The following is a 16,492-nucleotide window of genomic DNA, read 5'->3' as shown; positions in this document are numbered from 1 at the left end:
GTAATGATAAAGTGCTCAAAAATAAACGCAAGCCAGAGATTTAGAGTGGTTCGGTCAGTCTTGACCTACTCCACTTTTGGCTTCCTCCACCGATGAGGTTGCCGACGTCAACTAGAGGCCTTCCTTCAATAGGCGAAGGCCAACTGCCCTTTTACAGTTTCTCTCCTTTTGACAGGCTCAGGAGACAACCTTTACAGATCCTTTCTCTCCTCTCTTTACAACTCAAGACTTTGAAGAACAGAAAGAGGAGAACTTTTGGACTTTACACAATTTTAAGCTCTTAGAATCACAGAAAAGATCAGGAATTCGGAGTGGATCTGTACCCTTTCTGTACTGAACGGGTGGGGTATTTATAGGCCCCAACCCAGTTCAAATTTGGAGCTCAAAACGATCAAATCCCGGAATTCCGGGATCAGGCGGTTGCACCTCTTAACTGGAGATGTTGCACCGCCTAGCAGAGCTCGAAGACTGAGCTCAGGCGGATGCACCTCTCTGTCAGGGGTGGTTGCACCTTTCTGCCAGAGCTCGAAGATCGAGCTCAGGCGGTGCATCTCCTGACCAGAGAGGTTGCACCTCTCTGCCAGAGTTCGAAGACCGAGCTCAGGCGGTGCCTCTCCTGTCCAAAGAGGTTGCTCCTCTCTGCTAGAGCTCGAAGACCGAGCTTGGTGGTTGCACCTCTTGGCAGAGCTTGAAACTTGAGCTCTGGCGGTGCTACCTCTTGACAGAGGAGGTTGCACCGCCCAGTCTCGCTGGGAGACATATCCTGGGCGGTTGCACCGCTTGGCTAGGGCGGTTGCACCGCCCAGTCTCGCTGGGAGACATATCCTGGGCGGTTGCACCGCTTGGCTGGGGCGGTTGCACCCCCCACAGCACCTTGGGTCCGAATGGGTTGAACCATTTGACCCAATTTGAGTTCTTCAGGGGCCCAATTGCCCCAGGATTAAGCTAATGGGATCATCTCCCATTCCTAACTTAATCAACGTGCTAACTACGATTAAATCTAAGACAATTTCTGCAGCTTTGCTTCGGTACGTCAATCGCTTCTTCCGGCGAGTTTCCGGCGAACTTCCGTCGATCATCCGATGAACCCTCGGTGATGCTTCTGCAGACTTCCGGCAAACTCCTGGATTTTGCGACGATTCACTTGGCAAGTTCCGACGAGCTTCGCTTGGCAAGCTTCCGGACTTCTCGGATCTGTTCTTGCAGAACCTCCGACGACCGTCCGAACTTCCATCGAACTCTCGAACTCCCAACGTGATCATGATCTTGACTCCGGCGCAACTCCTGCTGCTTGTCTAACTTTCATCGTAGTTAATCCTGCACACTTATCTCAACACATAGATTAGACAACAAATGACAATTGACTTCATCATCAAAATCCGAGATTCAACAAGGACGATATACCAAAGGGTCAGACGAAGGCCAGATGAACCAATGATATGTCAAACAATTTGTCTAGATCGAAGTAGTTTAAGGGGCTAATTAAGTTAGTTTTTGATATAATCATGCTAACTCAATTATGGGCTAATTAGACCTAAATTGAGATTGATTTGGGCTCATTGGGAAGCTCATTTAGTGACTCAAAAGTTTAGTCAAGTGGTGGCACCACCAAACTGGCGATGGAACTGCCTATGAGCTGGAAAAGTCAAAAGCCCAATCTCCGAGAAAGTCAGGCTGTAGTACCCCAGATTAAGCGATGGTATCGCCTAGTGTCAATGTGTCAAGTGGTGGTACCGTCAGATTGGGCAGTGGTACCGCCCAGTGTCAGATTGGCAGGGTCTATAAATACCTTACTTTTTCCTACTTAGAGGCGACAAGAAATAGAGTAAAAAATGGAGAAAATATACTTGAGAAAAAAAAGTATAAACTCTCTTGAAGTATAGAGTATCTTCCTCTTAAGTTTAGAAAGTCTTATAAATAGAGGAGTGAGATCTAGTGTAAAAAAGAGTTGTAAAGGTTCTCTCCTAAGCCTGTTAAAAGGAAAAAGAGTTGTAAAAGGGTAGTTGATCTTCGCCCATTGAAAGAAGATCAGTAGTGAATGTCGGTGGCCTTGACAGAAGAGGAATCGGGAGTGGACGTAGGTCGTAACGATCGAACCACTATAAACTATATTTGCATTTACTTTCTGCTTTTCACTTATATTGCAAACCGATTTACTTGCTCACTACTTTTATGAACATTTCAAGTAAACTCATATTTCTAATATGGGCTTTATTGAATAAGATTTTTGAATCGATATAATTTTACGAAAGCATTAATCCCTCACCCAAGTGCTGAAATGGTCCTAGCATATATAAATATCTCAAGTTTGGTTTTCTACTATTTTATAACTCAAAGAAAGTTAATGAAATTTACTTACTAGAAATTCTATTTAAGATATACATAATAATCCCTAGAGTTTCTCCTCACATTGATTAAAGTATAGAAAATAACTCATTATGCTCGTAACTATATCTACAAGAGAGTATGATTTTATCTTTTAGTAACCTTATTCTACTTTAGCACATCTGATAAGACATACTAAGCACAAATAACCCACTTTTTTAAGAATATAAGAAAGAGTCAAAATTATGATCTAACTCATCATAACTACTATAAAATTTATAATCCTTATCATATCTGATAATTTTAATTTTTTATCTAATTATATTTTGACTTTATGTACACCTAAATATGTCAATGGCTTGAGATCTTAAATAATCATATCTCAATAAATAATCTATAAAAGTGATAACATATCTCTCTCCACTAAAATAAAAAAAATAGAGTAACTCATATATGCAAGCATATATAATCTCAAAGAGTTCATAAAACTATATTTCATTCTAATATTTGATTATAGAATTATTATAAACTAAATATTCATATTAATTCTATATAAATCATCATATAAAATTTAAAAGACTATTGAATCATGATAAGTTTACCATCACCAAAAGAGAAATAAAATCTTGATAATTCTAGATAAAGAGTCTAAATTTCTAGAATTGTAGGAACATAACATATATCCTCAAAATTCATATAATGAATCATCTCTAAGCATAGCCAATAAGTACCCACTATTATCATTTTCACTTTAAGATGATTCCATATAATGATAAATATTTTATACTATTTTATTTTTTTATATTTAAAATAAATTTTTATTATTAGTAATATAAGTTGAAGTGTCAGAATCAATCCACCAACTATTAGAAAATGACTTTTGCAATGTTTGATTTGAAATATATAAAGGTTAAACTTATACCTCTTCTTTTCGAACCAATCTTATAGTCCTTCACGAAACTTTTCACTTTACTATAAAGTATTTTTATAAGTTTATAAATTATTTATAAACTCAAGTGATTTATGCTTCAACTTTCTTTTATTACTATCCACTCCTAGAGTAATATCTAAAATATTATGAGTCTTTTCTATTTTAATATTAATTCTTAATAAATACATATACTAGTCAACTCATTTAAATTTTACTTATCCTTTTGTATTGTAACAAATTTTAAATGCATCAAACTAAGAATAAATTATACGAGAAATAACTTAATTACATTCATTCCTAATGTTCTTGAACTTATAGCTTTGTCAGCTATATTAAGTGTATATAATCTTGAATTCCTCAAATACCATCAGACAAAATTTTATTTCGATCTTTTATAAATATGTTAGTCAATGATTTATCAATAAATTAAAATTAAAATTTTAAATATTCAAGTATGCTAGTTGTAGATTGTAATGAATCTAAATATTATTAATAATTATCATAAAATTAAATCTTTTATACATTTCTTGATTATTTATGTCAATTATTTACTCTACAAAACTTTCAGTAGTTATGTTTAATATCCTTTCAACTAATATGATCAAGGTCTAACACATCCAATATAAATTATATATGCTTAAGTTATTTATAATAATTTAATCTAAAAAATAGAGAGACATTAATAAGAATGAAATGAAAGTAGTCTCATTATAATAAAATAAAATAATATTAATATTTTAAGCTTTTCAATAAATATTGAACTATTGATATAATTCTTATAGAATAGTATTACTATCTTTGGGTATATAATCCTAAACTATAAGAATATCTAAAATAGTATCATCTTACCCATCGTATTAGGATTATCTAGATCTTCTAATTATGTGTCATTATAAATATTAAATTTTAATATCATTTAAAACTAAGTCTTTAATGTAATTTTAGAAGTTATTAGTCTTAACTATTTTGACAACTACAAGGCTAATATAATAATATAATATAATTTAAAATATCTTATAAATGATAAGATATTTATCACAATTTATATCCCATAAGTTTACCATCTAAAATCACTTTGGCACTACTAGTCAAATAAAGCTTAGGGATATAAGTTACAAAAAATATTCATCAAATATTTTTAATCTAATTTATACCAAATATTTTAATAATAATAAAATACTAATCATAATAATTATTAAATATCAATCAGTAAAAAGAAAAAATCATATGATAACTATAATCAGGATGAACATAAGTCATGCTTTTATATGAAAAATAAATATATTTTATAATTTTAAACATATATATATATATGAATAATCAAATAAATATCCAAGAATAATAATTATTTTTTTATTATCACATATAAAATTTTATCAATATATCATATGAGAAAACTATAAAAGAAAATTCATAATTTATTTATTTATTTCCATATGAAATCCTAAATTAGATTAATCAACCATATTTAATTAGACAAGTCCAAGACTAAATATCAGCCCAATTAAGTTAGTCAAAAATTAAAATTGATCATTGATCAAAAATTGACTTTCCCTAAATTTAATTAAAACTTGATTAAGTCAAGCAATCAAAATACATTCATGATCAAGATTAAAATAAATCAAATTAGATAATTTTATAATTAAGGATATAAGTAAAAAAAAATTTAATTTTTGAGGGATAAAACTATAATTTTTCTTATGATATATAATGAAACTAGAGTTTCTAAATGACAAAACTCTCAAAAGGATATAAATTGAAATTAAGAGATTTATAAGAGCAAAACTATAATTTCAATAAATGAAACCTTTTTTTTTCTTTAGCAATGTGGCACTCACAGTGTGTGATCACCACTCTAGCAGCGACTATTCTCACCAGTTATCATGTCATATTATGTCATCATGCTCGCATGCAGTTGTTCTCACCACGTGCGAGTTCCTCATGGGGCATTGTCGACTAAGTGCCACCCATGATTATCCCATCATAAAGTTATGCATATGCACCAACCGATGACTCCCACGATTATGGTGACATGTGGTTGTGTCCATGCATCCACCCAATCGCAATTATTTTTCTATGTTACGTAGCTATTGGAAATTGCAGCTTTTGGCATCCAGTTGACACCAATCATGGTACACAAGTAGTTATACATGCGGTCGCCATCGGTTGTCATACCCCATGATGCTTTTGCTACGTATAACAGTACTTGTACATAACTACTGCTCGTGACTAAGCTAGCGATTATCAAAGACCATCGCCCTTAATAACATTAGCGTCGATAATAAACTATCTATGGTGGCCTATTGATCAAGAGGAACCTCGGATCACTCACAAGCAAGCAACAGAAGGACTAGATGGAAAAGCATATTGTCAACATAAACAAATCATTTATGTATTGTAAATCAAAATCGAATAACACATTTTCTCAAATGAATGATGCTAATAAACAAATCTAAGGTATTTAATTTCAAAACATAGCTTTGATACTAATTGTAAACATAAAAATCAAGATTTTGTTACTGTTATATGAAAATCTTTAATGTCATAAATTGAAATCAAATAACATTAGATCAAGTCATTTAAAAAGTCTTTATCTAATTTATACGGATTTGAAAGATATAACGATATCAATCTATAAGGAAAATTAAACTTATCTTCTTTTCTTTTCCTATCTTTTACAAGATCACTAGCAATGAATGAATTAGAAACTAAGAAAGATTGAGAATAAATATGTAATCTTAATAACTAATATTTCATCCCTATAAACAACTACAGAGAGCCTAGGACAATTATTAGAAATCTCCCATCAAATCAACTTTTAAGAAATCTTAGACTTTTTATATTGATCAATAATTATAATCAAAATCTAATAATATCTATAATATATATTATCTAATTAGATAGGACCACTATTATAGTTCTATATATATATATATATATATATATATATATATCCAATATTATGATGATATTGGATGTATAGGGACAAAATGTCATGTCACGTGACTAACGATGCCTTTGTAATTCCATTAAATGTACGAATAATGCATCTGGTAAATTCTTAATTATCAAATTCTATACACCGTTGGAGGTTGGAGAAAACCCTCAAGTCATCTACTATTAGCAAAGGGATGAACAAATCCAATGCTGAAAAGAAACCTGAATCCAACCATCCAAAACATTGGCCGAAATTAAAAACCCTGGAGAACAGAAAAGGAATCTAAAAAGGTGGTTTACCTGTTTGGTACCCCACTTCATAGTTTGATTTGTGTAAGAACAGAATATTAGAAATCAGCACAACGCATGGAAACTATGCAGATATTGAAGTTTAACATCATATTTCAAGACCTTATTAACTAATACAGAAGCTTCATTAGTTTTATATTAAGCTCATACTCAACTGGTGTAAGCAATAGTTAGAAATGTAGCAATGGCGACGGCATTACATCCTAGATATCTGAAGGGGAACCATGGCTTCACTGAGTTCCTCCCTCATTACAAGCTGGAAAAGATCTGATATGCCATGCTGTACTGAGAGGTGCCTTTGGCATACTTCAGCAGCCATCAAGCCTGAGGTGTAAGCTCCATGAACAGAACCAGAATGGTCGGCGCTTGCCGCTTCACCAGCAAAATACAAATTGTCGACAGGAGCACAAAACCTCTCATATATGTCAGCTGGCTTCCCAACTAGATCACAAGAATAGGAACCAAGGGAATCTCCATCTGTTCCCCAGTGCGAAACCAGATGTTGTATCTGCCAAAATATCATAGTTTGGTTTATTTGAACTCTTCAAGGAATTAAAGCATCATATGATCAATATATAGAAACTAACCGGATCTGTTGCATCTGGTATCATTTTCTTCAGCTGTAACATCACAAAGTTGACAGCTTCTTCATCAGAAAGTTTCTCCATGTCATAAGCAAATCTTCCAGCAGCCATGTACACAAGAATAGGATGTCCTGTAGCCTTGTGGAGATTGAGAAAATAGCCACAAGCATAAGATTTCTGAGCTACTAAACCCAAAAATTCTACATTAGGCCAAAAAACATTGCTAAAGCGAAGAGCAATCTTATTCTCGATGCCAACGCCAATATCAGAGATCGCAGAGAGTTTCCATTCCGGAAGCTTAGGCTCAAACTCTATAAGATTAGCTTTGAGAACCCCAAGAGGAACAGTAATAATAGCGGCATCAGCTACAAATGTATTTCCATCTTCTACTGTAACTATTACTCTATTGTTGCACTGTGCAATTTTTTTCACCCTGATCACATGAATAGATACGAAAAAAAGTAGTAAATAAGCAGAAAAAAAAGCTTAAGTACAAATTGCTAACTTAATCAGGTTTGTCATTCTCATTGTCTCGGTAACATAAGATGTAATAACTGGGGCATTCCTAGATCCTTTCCATTGAAAAGAAGTTATGGATAAAGCAACGTTCAAGGACCTTAATCAGCAAAATAAGAATAATATGAAGAAAAACTCTCTGCAATCAGAATATTCTATAATTAGCTTCCAAACAATTGATAACTCAAATCATACAGCAGCCTGAGAATGTCAAATTTGTTTGTATCTTTCAGGCACACATTCTTTGCAAATACAATTGCTCTTTGACAAAATGTAGACAAAACGAAAAGAATTCATATCGTCTATAGTACCTTAAAATTGGTTTTTGACTTGTAAGTGTTTTTCTAAAGAGATTATGAAGAGATATCCAAGATACCACTATATATCTAAAGAAAATTACACCCTTCCAGTTATTAAACTCATAATTTATTTGGGTTCTGGATGATGTGATGGTGATCCAAAAGATTAGGCCTTACCAGTTACTCTTAAGGTTCCATGTTTTGGTTTGCACTGTGTTAGTTAAAATAATGGAAAACATTTTATTTGATGAAGATCTTGGTAGGGATATAATTTCTAAGAAACCACCAATAAGTAGTGCACAGTTAAAGATTCTGAAGTTTAGCCTAGACATACTTTTAGCTAGTAATCAGCCATCTATAGATGTTAATAGAATCAGTAACAAGAAATTTATAACACTTGCTCACAAATTTTCATAAGAAGATCACCATCTAAATACATGGTTTAAATCTAAAACCCCATTTCTTAAAGCCCCAGCTAGGATAACAAGGTGTTATCACAATCATGTGACCCAGGGCATGGGGAACTGACAAAGGTTTATTCAAGTAGCTAACTGACGTCAGTTATAAACAGCTCCACGTAAAAAATTACATATGACAAGTAGAGATACTACAGATTATTTTCAATAGAGAATAAACACAGTATGTTGAGCTGAGAAAACACAATATGCATATGTGGCATATGAAGTTTATATGAAATACTCTGCTATTTAGAAAAAGAATCATGGTTAAGAAATAAGTTACAACAGAAAGAGCACACAAAACACGTGACTAGCATACAGTAGAAAACAATTAAAAAGATGACTGAGTTCAGGATTATCTCAAGGAGGAATTATCTTTAGACTCATCTAAGAACCTACTCAAGTGATGAGTATGGGCAAGTGTCTGAGACATGTGTAGTGACCCATATACTGTGACACTGCACCAAAATTAATGACAAGGTTTTTCTTTTCTGTATAGTTCAGCATATGACTGCCTTCCATATGCAGCAGCTTATTGGCCACAAGAACTTTCAGAATACTGTTGATTTCTACCTAGAAGGAGATTAATAGAACATTTTATTAAAGTATACCTATGATTCAGACGAATATCAAGATCCTCTGAAAGGGCTTGTATAACAGGATAGTAACCTTGCAACATAAGTCCATGACCACCAGAGAGAACATGTTCCTGCTTTCAAAAGAAGATGAGTAACCAGTCATGTCATTTTTACTCATTTGACTTGTCACTGTCAATTTCTCTGAACATAAATTTACAATTAGTGCATGCCAAAAAATGTTATAGAAACTCAACAAACATGCAACAGAATTTTAAGGGAACAATAATTGTAGCTCTGAACCAGGAAAATTAAATTAAACATGTCAAAAGTTATACTCGTGGGTTAAATTCTTGTCAATAATGAACCATGAGCCAGAGTATAACCTAATAACATCAGGAGAAAGGCCGTGCTGGACCAAATAAACAGTAGAAAATCCCCTCCTGTAAACAAAATTAATTGTGGCCTGTGCTCTATGATCATGGTGACAGTTTTTATCTGAGAACCATTATTATCAAAACTAACTGCCACCTGCCAGGCCACCTACCAATCTTGCCTCAAATTCCCTATAGAAGTGCACAAATTCTGACTATCGATACACTATTAACCAGCTTTCAGCTGCTATAAAGCTGTCATGCAGACCATGACTTGGTACATTGTACCTTTTCCCATTAAACTCACCTTTAACTATTCATATAACTGAGGTGTGGTTTAAATGAATCCAGACCCATTTAATGGGTTGTTTGTAGTTAAACTCTTAAATGCAACTACTAGTCAAAATCCAAAATGTTCAACTTGTATGAAACCTGGCTAGGTCTGGTTCAACTCACATAGTCAAATAATCGTTGTTTATTGTATCTATCCAGGCTTTAACTATCATCAATTTTAAATTTTGGCTGGGTTTTGCTGTAGACTGTTACCGTTGACATACTAATCATGAAAAAAGCATGACAATATACTGTGAGTAGTGCATGATATAGTGATTTTTGGTTTAGTGAATCAGTTTTAGAGCGCATATGGATGCTTTATATAGAAAGCATAGAAGACTATTATTTTCTGATCATAGAGGCCTAGTTACATAAATGTTTTGAAAAGGCGCCCAGGCGCTCGAAAGAGGCGTGGCATGGCCCAAGCGCCTCCAACAGTGGTAGGGTGACGCGCTTTAGTGAAGCACCGCCTGCGTGCTTGCCTGAGCCCAGAAGTTAGGCACCTCGAGCAAGCGCTCTATTGAAAGTGAGAAATCGAACCAGACTGTCAACACTAGTTCAATTGAACAGTAACTTTCATTGGTTCAATCGAACCAATAAAGCATAGCAAACACTAACAGAATCCCCACATCCCCCACTACATGTGACCCCTGACCTACTAATAGTAAATATTGATTACTCTCGCCGCCCCAACCCACCTCTAGTCCACTATCACTGCCTCCAAATGCAGCTCCCTCCACTGCCGATGAACAAGTCCGATGTTTCCTCTATCACCGACGGATAGGTTCGACGCTTCTTCTACCACCGACGGATAGGTCTGAAGCTCCTACTACTATAGCTTTTGTGTGCAGTTCCCTCCATCGTTACTGCTTTAGTGTGTAGCTCTTTCCATCGCCGAGAGATAGGACCGCAACTTTCTCCACTACTACTGCCGTCGTCTGCAGCTTCCTTTGCCATCGCTGCCACCACCTGAAGGTTTCTCCATCACCGCCGCCCTCTCCTTCCCCACTTTCCACCGTTGGTGACTCCTCTTGTCCCCCATACTGTGCACTATTATAACTACTATTAACAGTGGCTTAACTATTATTGAATGGATTGTTAATCCTTAGAACTAATATTAAAACTACTGTTAACTACTATTACCATATCTTCCAATAAATTAAAACTAATATTAATCCTTAGAACTCTTGAGCCTGTTTAGAACTAATTTTTATTTAGAATTATTAATCCTTATTTAGCATTATTAATCATATTTATTAAGTATATTATATATTTTTTATATTTTAATGTTCTAGAACATCTCACTTCACTCGAGAAAACGCCTAAGCAAGAGCCTAACACCTCAAACGTTTTGGGACCTTGACGCCTTTTAGCACCTAGTGCCTTTAAAAACACTGAGTTACATCACAATTCCTTTTTTATAATACTTAATCAGTTGAGATTGCATAAATGATGGGAAATTATTCTGTTTTGGGGATTGATGTGAGTTCAAAGAAAAAATATCTCGTATGCCATCAGCTCCATGATCTCATCTTTCTTCTTAACCTACTAATCAATAATTACCCTTCCCTCCTCTTCCCTTATAGTAACAGCATATTATTGACAGATTATTTTAGGCTAAGGCCAGAAACTTCTTCCCTTTCTTTCTTTGTTACTTTTCCTTAAAGCAGCATATATCACACACATTTTTCTCTCACAATTTTAGCCTAAAACTGCAGAAAAATCATCCGGAAGGCTTCTGTGTCTCCACCCAGTTTGAAGCTAAATTAACTAATCAACTAAATAATTTTAACCTTCCTTTTTTCTAGGACTTTCTGGCATAGCTACAAACTGGGTTAAGAAAGGAGATGAGAGAGACTTACTTTAACCTGTACCTTTAGGCAGTTTATTTCCACTGAGTTGTGAGAATAGGATGCCAGACTATGATCATAAAAGAGATAAATTCTGTAACAGCTATCTTCATCATCTCCTTTGCGAGGAGCAAATTTGTGACAATGATAACATGGCAAAGTCGTTACCTGATCCCAATTTTTCAGTGATATAGTGTCCGCATCTGCAGCAAACCATGCCTCCAGTCTACATATAAACCATTGCAGCACTTCATGCGCCATCCCTTCTTGCCTGTAAATTGAGTAAACACATTAGTTGACCGCTCGGCCAAATACAGTACAGTACTGTGAGGTCCTATTCAGCTAGATGCAGTGACATACCTTAGTTGTGGATATCTCTCTAGAACAAAGGAAATAGCTTGGGAAAGAGACATGTCGACGACATGTTCATTTCTTACTTTCTCAGTCTGTGATATGAAAAATAATAATCTTTATGATCACATATCACATCATATTGAAGCCAATATATGTACGAGGGAAGCAAGAAAAATATCCAGAGAACACTAAAGAATACCTCCTTGAGAATCCTCTCAAATGCTTCTCCTACTTTTGTGACTACTTGCTGAGGGACTTGGTTCCCATCCTTGTCAAAAAGTGCATAACTACACATACCAACCAAATCTCTTATTAATTTAGAAAAATGATTAATTTCATCCATACAGATTATTTATTTATTTATTTATTTATTATTATTATTATTATTATTATTATATATGTATGTATGTATGTGTATGTATATAACCAGTTTATTTATACAGGTGGAGGCAAATCTATCATGCCATCTTGATTACAAAAGGAACTGGCTTCACAAAACCCTACACAACAAGCATGAGTATATAAAAAAACACATGAAAATTTTTTGTCCTGACCTATAAATAAAAGTCCATGGTCCTTCAGAATACAATTAAAAGAAATTCAAACCTAACCCTTGAGAACTATACAATTAAAACAAATAATCAATCAAGCTCAGATATACATTATCATTTACCAACTTAGTATAGTACATAAATTATTTTGTAGTTCTTTGAACTAAAATATAAATCATAATCCATCTATGGAATCCCAAAGCATCAAGAATAATTAGAAGATATATAGAAAAATGAGTACCTCTCTAGGTCATGATCATACAATACAGAGTTGTCACCACTAGTGCGGTATAACCTTAGGCCTAGGCCACGAATTAATGGAGCTAGAGAATTTTCATTGCAAACACCATGTAACCTGAACACCAAAAAGCATGGAGAAGAGATCAATGAGCCCAACTGCAATGAATCATTATCGAGAAAGATTGACTTTAAAATAGAACTTCACCATGATGCTCCCATGTCAACAGGACAACCAAAAGAATGGTCAGTATGCACCCGCCCACCAAGGCGGTTACGTGATTCCAACAGAATGACCTGAAGAAGATAGCATATGATATTAAGTTCTAATATTCTGAGCACTATGGAATTGGCTTACTTAATGTAAAGTAACTTTAAGAAAGCTTCTAATTTTCAAATACGTTATAAAGTGTCAGTGACAAAGAGCAAGAGAAAGCATTACATTAAAAGAAACATTAGACAATGCACGGGCAGCTGCAATCCCTGAAATTCCTCCACCAATCACAATAACTGAAGGTTGTGGTCTCTCAACGTGAGAGACTAGAAGACCTAAGACAATAAATATAGTTATTTATAAAAGAAACATAGAAGTTATCTAAAAAAGAGAGAGGTGTAGAGACCTAACAAGAAAGAAATTTACAGTTGTTAATTAGATGATACAAAAATTAGTAAGCATAGTTACATCACTCTAAGCAAACATCAAAGAGTCATAGGAAAGCTTTGTACATGGGTATGTTGTTATACTCGAGAATTAATGAAAAAAATTCGCATACTGTATGCTGTCACTTGAATAAGCAACAAGATTTCACACAAGAATGCCATCATCTCACTGAAATCCTTAAACCTTACTTGCAAGGTCCCATTCGTTTTCCGCACTTCATATACCAAGTGATAAAATTTGTCATACCTCCTACAGATCTTACTTTGGATTTAATTGATTTTTGATGTTTTCTCCAATTACTTAGGTAATTAACAAATCAACACTGGAAATTCGTATCCTTTAGACTCCAAACACCAAGAAAACAGAGTGATTGGAGTGCCCATTAATGCTATGTTAGCAACATTCTGTTAGCCACACATCTTCTCTACAGATTGAGTTGGGCGCTTAAGCAGGATCGTGCAACTCAAAGCCTTTTGAGTAGATTTTCTACAATGCTTCTATGTGGCTCACTGTTTTACTTGTTCATTTCAAACTCAATGTAAACAATCTTCAATTAAACTTTCTTTTGAAAATGTGAATAAGGCATTTTTAAGACCAAGTTGTAGTTCGAATCTCCATCCTAAAGCATGTGAAATGAACCTTCAATATTATAATATAAGATACAATTATGTTTGCCTCCAAGATGAGGAATTTGCATATCTGAGTGCAGAAGGCTTGTTTCTCATTGCACTTGTTATTTAGGCTTCTATGTAAAAGAAGAATCTTTTTCCACATCCCACCACCTTTCTTCTTTTTTTTTTTCCTTACATATTATTACTAAGCTTAACCTTATGAATCTGTATAGTCATCGAACAGGTAACAATACAGAAACTATAAAGCATTAACAATTTGGAATCTTTTTGCTAGTTGACCTAGATGCTAAAATTTTCCATAAAATGGAAGAACATTGAGCAGACAGAATTGTGTTAAGGGACATTGATTAAAGATCAGGACATTAAATTCAGAAATTGATAGGATGAAATGAAAAGATGGAGAAGAAGATTTAGTCAGTTAATAAATGAAGATGAACAAGTAGAAAAAAGCTGGATACCCGCAGAGAATATATATAACATATTTATTGCATGATTCTAACTATCTGTTAATAATTTTCAAAAATTGATAGTTTAGAGTCATTTCTTTTCTCGTTTTCCACTTTTATGTCAGTGATCCTCGTTATATTTCTAGAATCTCCAGCAAACATGCAAAACCATGAAGTTTAATATTCAAAGCCAAAATATGATCGAAGGTCGTGGATACAGGGAAAGCTACAAATATTTTAACTATGTACAAGTACATGCCGAGACAGTCCAATTGATAACAAAATCTCTACAATCAACAACAAAAATCCAGATTTGCATTGAATGCCATACATAAACCAAACCAAATCCGATCAGAAGCCACAAAAAATTCACAAATCCCATCACAAAAAAGATCAAGAGACAAATCAAAGAAGGTTGATACCGCCAATACCAAAATTTTTCCGGCTCGATAATCCTTTCGACGTCATTCCCCCCTTGGCACAAGAACCAATCGTAGGGCCTCTCCTCGCCGCTTAAGATTGTAGAGAATTCAAGGAAGGATTACTCGAACGTATAGGAATCGAGAGGTGGAGGACAAAGATCATGAGCCCGTCTTGGCTCGGATCGGAGAGGCCGCAGAGATTCTCAAACCAGCTCATGCGTGAGGCCTGCGAGGGATCCCCAAACCGGCAAGAGATCGAGACCCAGGGAGGGGGATCTAAACTACGACGGAGAATAAGGAAATGGGGGAGACGCGTCGGCCCTCGTCCTCTGCGATTGGGGTATTTCGATATTGAAGAAACCCCGCCCTATTTATAGCCGACGAGATGGGAGGACGAGGTCCTTCTTGTCCGCCCATATGCACTAATAGACCCTTCGTTCTACGACTATTTACCAGAATGACCGCCTAACTGGGAATCCTTTCAAGGGCGCTATAGTCATTTCAGTTATTAATAAAAGGGTACAAAACTCACGTGATGCAGTAGAAGAAACGGGGATTTTTTTAATGGACAAATTTTCGTAAAAAAACTCATAATTTTTCAAATAGCACTTTTTTAGAATATTATTTTTAAAAATAATCATCTCTCGATTAGCTATCGCCCTTTGTCCAACGTATGATTATACCCCCTCCCCCTCCTGTCAATCGTCTCTCTATTAGATTCATACAATATTAAAGATATAACAATCGACTCACATGTGATGTGATGAAGATATAGTCTTTATCTCCTATAATCAATGAAAAAAAGATATAGTAAAAATTATGGGCAACGATGAGCCACCCCTCATTTCTCTCCTATAATCAATGAAAAAAAGATCGAGAGCTATAAAGATTGCACCTTCATCGTTGAGCAAATCCAAACGTAGGAATCCACTCAAAAATAGGGATGGTTGATGGGCGAAGATAATAAGAGGGGATAGTGGGTTAAAATAATCTTTTTATTCTATCAAGAATATTTTATGAGAATTTTTTAAGATTAAAGAATTCTGTTAAAAATTCTAGAAGTTCCAACTTTTTTTTAATGAGAATTCACCCTTTTTTATATAAAAAAATATTTAACTAAATTGTGCATGCTCGATATACGGATAATATAATATTATTTAGACTGGAGATTATTTTAATATCTTTGGACTTGATTGTAAAAAGTGAGATGCCCGAGGAGCAAAATGGTCATTTCGAAGGGTTAGATGGGATAGAACGACTAAATCCGCGTGCAGCATTAAACCAAGTGCCTCTGCACGAATCTTAAAGTAGGGCATCCAACGATTCGAGGGAGCTCAAGGAGGCTCTTGACGCCTCTGCTTCAAGATCCGCGTAAAATTTTGATGGGATGGCACCTTGTGGATCCCCGTCAAGCTTAGAAAAAGTTTTGCTTTTTGTTTGATCAAGATAATACCTTGATCCACTAATTAGATTCGGGCAATCATTTAATTCATATCTTGCACGTTTTGCTTCATAAGTCCCACGATTCATCCACGAATTAGATTGGTTACCAAAGCTGGATCGGTAAATGTATATTTATTATAAACGATACAATAGATAATTAGCCGATACAAGTCCTTAGCGATATAATAGACCATTTATGTGTACCTTTAAATTTATTAATTTTTATATTTGCCTCTTTAAAGCTTTAAACAAAAA

The 16,492-nt window shown here is 34.7% G+C and overlaps 1 protein-coding gene across 5 annotated transcripts; it reads right to left on the bottom strand.

Annotated features, from left to right (window-relative positions):
* Positions 1-6,575: 6,575 nt before the first annotated feature.
* LOC135584561 (polyamine oxidase 5-like) lies at positions 6,576-15,122 on the bottom strand. 5 transcript variants are annotated; one of them, XM_065126355.1, is made up of 10 exons: positions 14,795-15,122; positions 13,076-13,182; positions 12,842-12,930; positions 12,638-12,751; positions 12,045-12,132; positions 11,852-11,937; positions 11,660-11,762; positions 8,971-9,068; positions 7,090-7,519; positions 6,576-7,010 (listed from the first exon to the last, which is right to left on the bottom strand). In XM_065126355.1, the coding sequence occupies exons 1-10, from the start codon at positions 14,838-14,840 to the stop codon at positions 6,699-6,701; spliced, it is 1,473 nt and encodes a 490-aa protein (XP_064982427.1). In that variant the 5' UTR covers positions 14,841-15,122; the 3' UTR covers positions 6,576-6,698. The 5 variants fall into 5 exon arrangements, with proteins under 5 accessions (XP_064982427.1, XP_064982429.1, XP_064982428.1 ...); XM_065126357.1 differs by having other exon boundaries at positions 13,076-13,173; XM_065126356.1 differs by having other exon boundaries at positions 14,804-15,122.
* Between the last annotated feature and the right edge of the window lie 1,370 nt (positions 15,123-16,492).

The sequence above is a fragment of the Musa acuminata genome, chromosome BXJ2-9 (assembly GCF_036884655.1).
Source record: "Musa acuminata AAA Group cultivar baxijiao chromosome BXJ2-9, Cavendish_Baxijiao_AAA, whole genome shotgun sequence".
In the NCBI taxonomy this organism is placed as follows: domain Eukaryota; kingdom Viridiplantae; phylum Streptophyta; class Magnoliopsida; order Zingiberales; family Musaceae; genus Musa; species Musa acuminata.
The sequence above is the reverse complement of the archived record's forward strand: the minus strand, read 5'-3'. Positions and strand labels throughout refer to the sequence as shown.

Bases quoted from the DNA above. Each gene is read 5' to 3' on its own strand.
- LOC135584561 (XM_065126355.1), bottom strand. From the start codon at position 14,840: ATGACGTCGAAAGGATTATCGAGCCGGAAAAATTTTGGTATTGGCG. The intron at 13,183-14,794 runs GTATCAACCTTC...TTATTGTCTTAG, and splicing joins GAAAAATTTTGGTATTGGCG to GTCTTCTAGTCTCTCACGTT. The intron at 12,752-12,841 runs GTGAAGTTCTAT...TTTGGTGTTCAG, and splicing joins GTTGACATGGGAGCATCATG to GTTACATGGTGTTTGCAATG.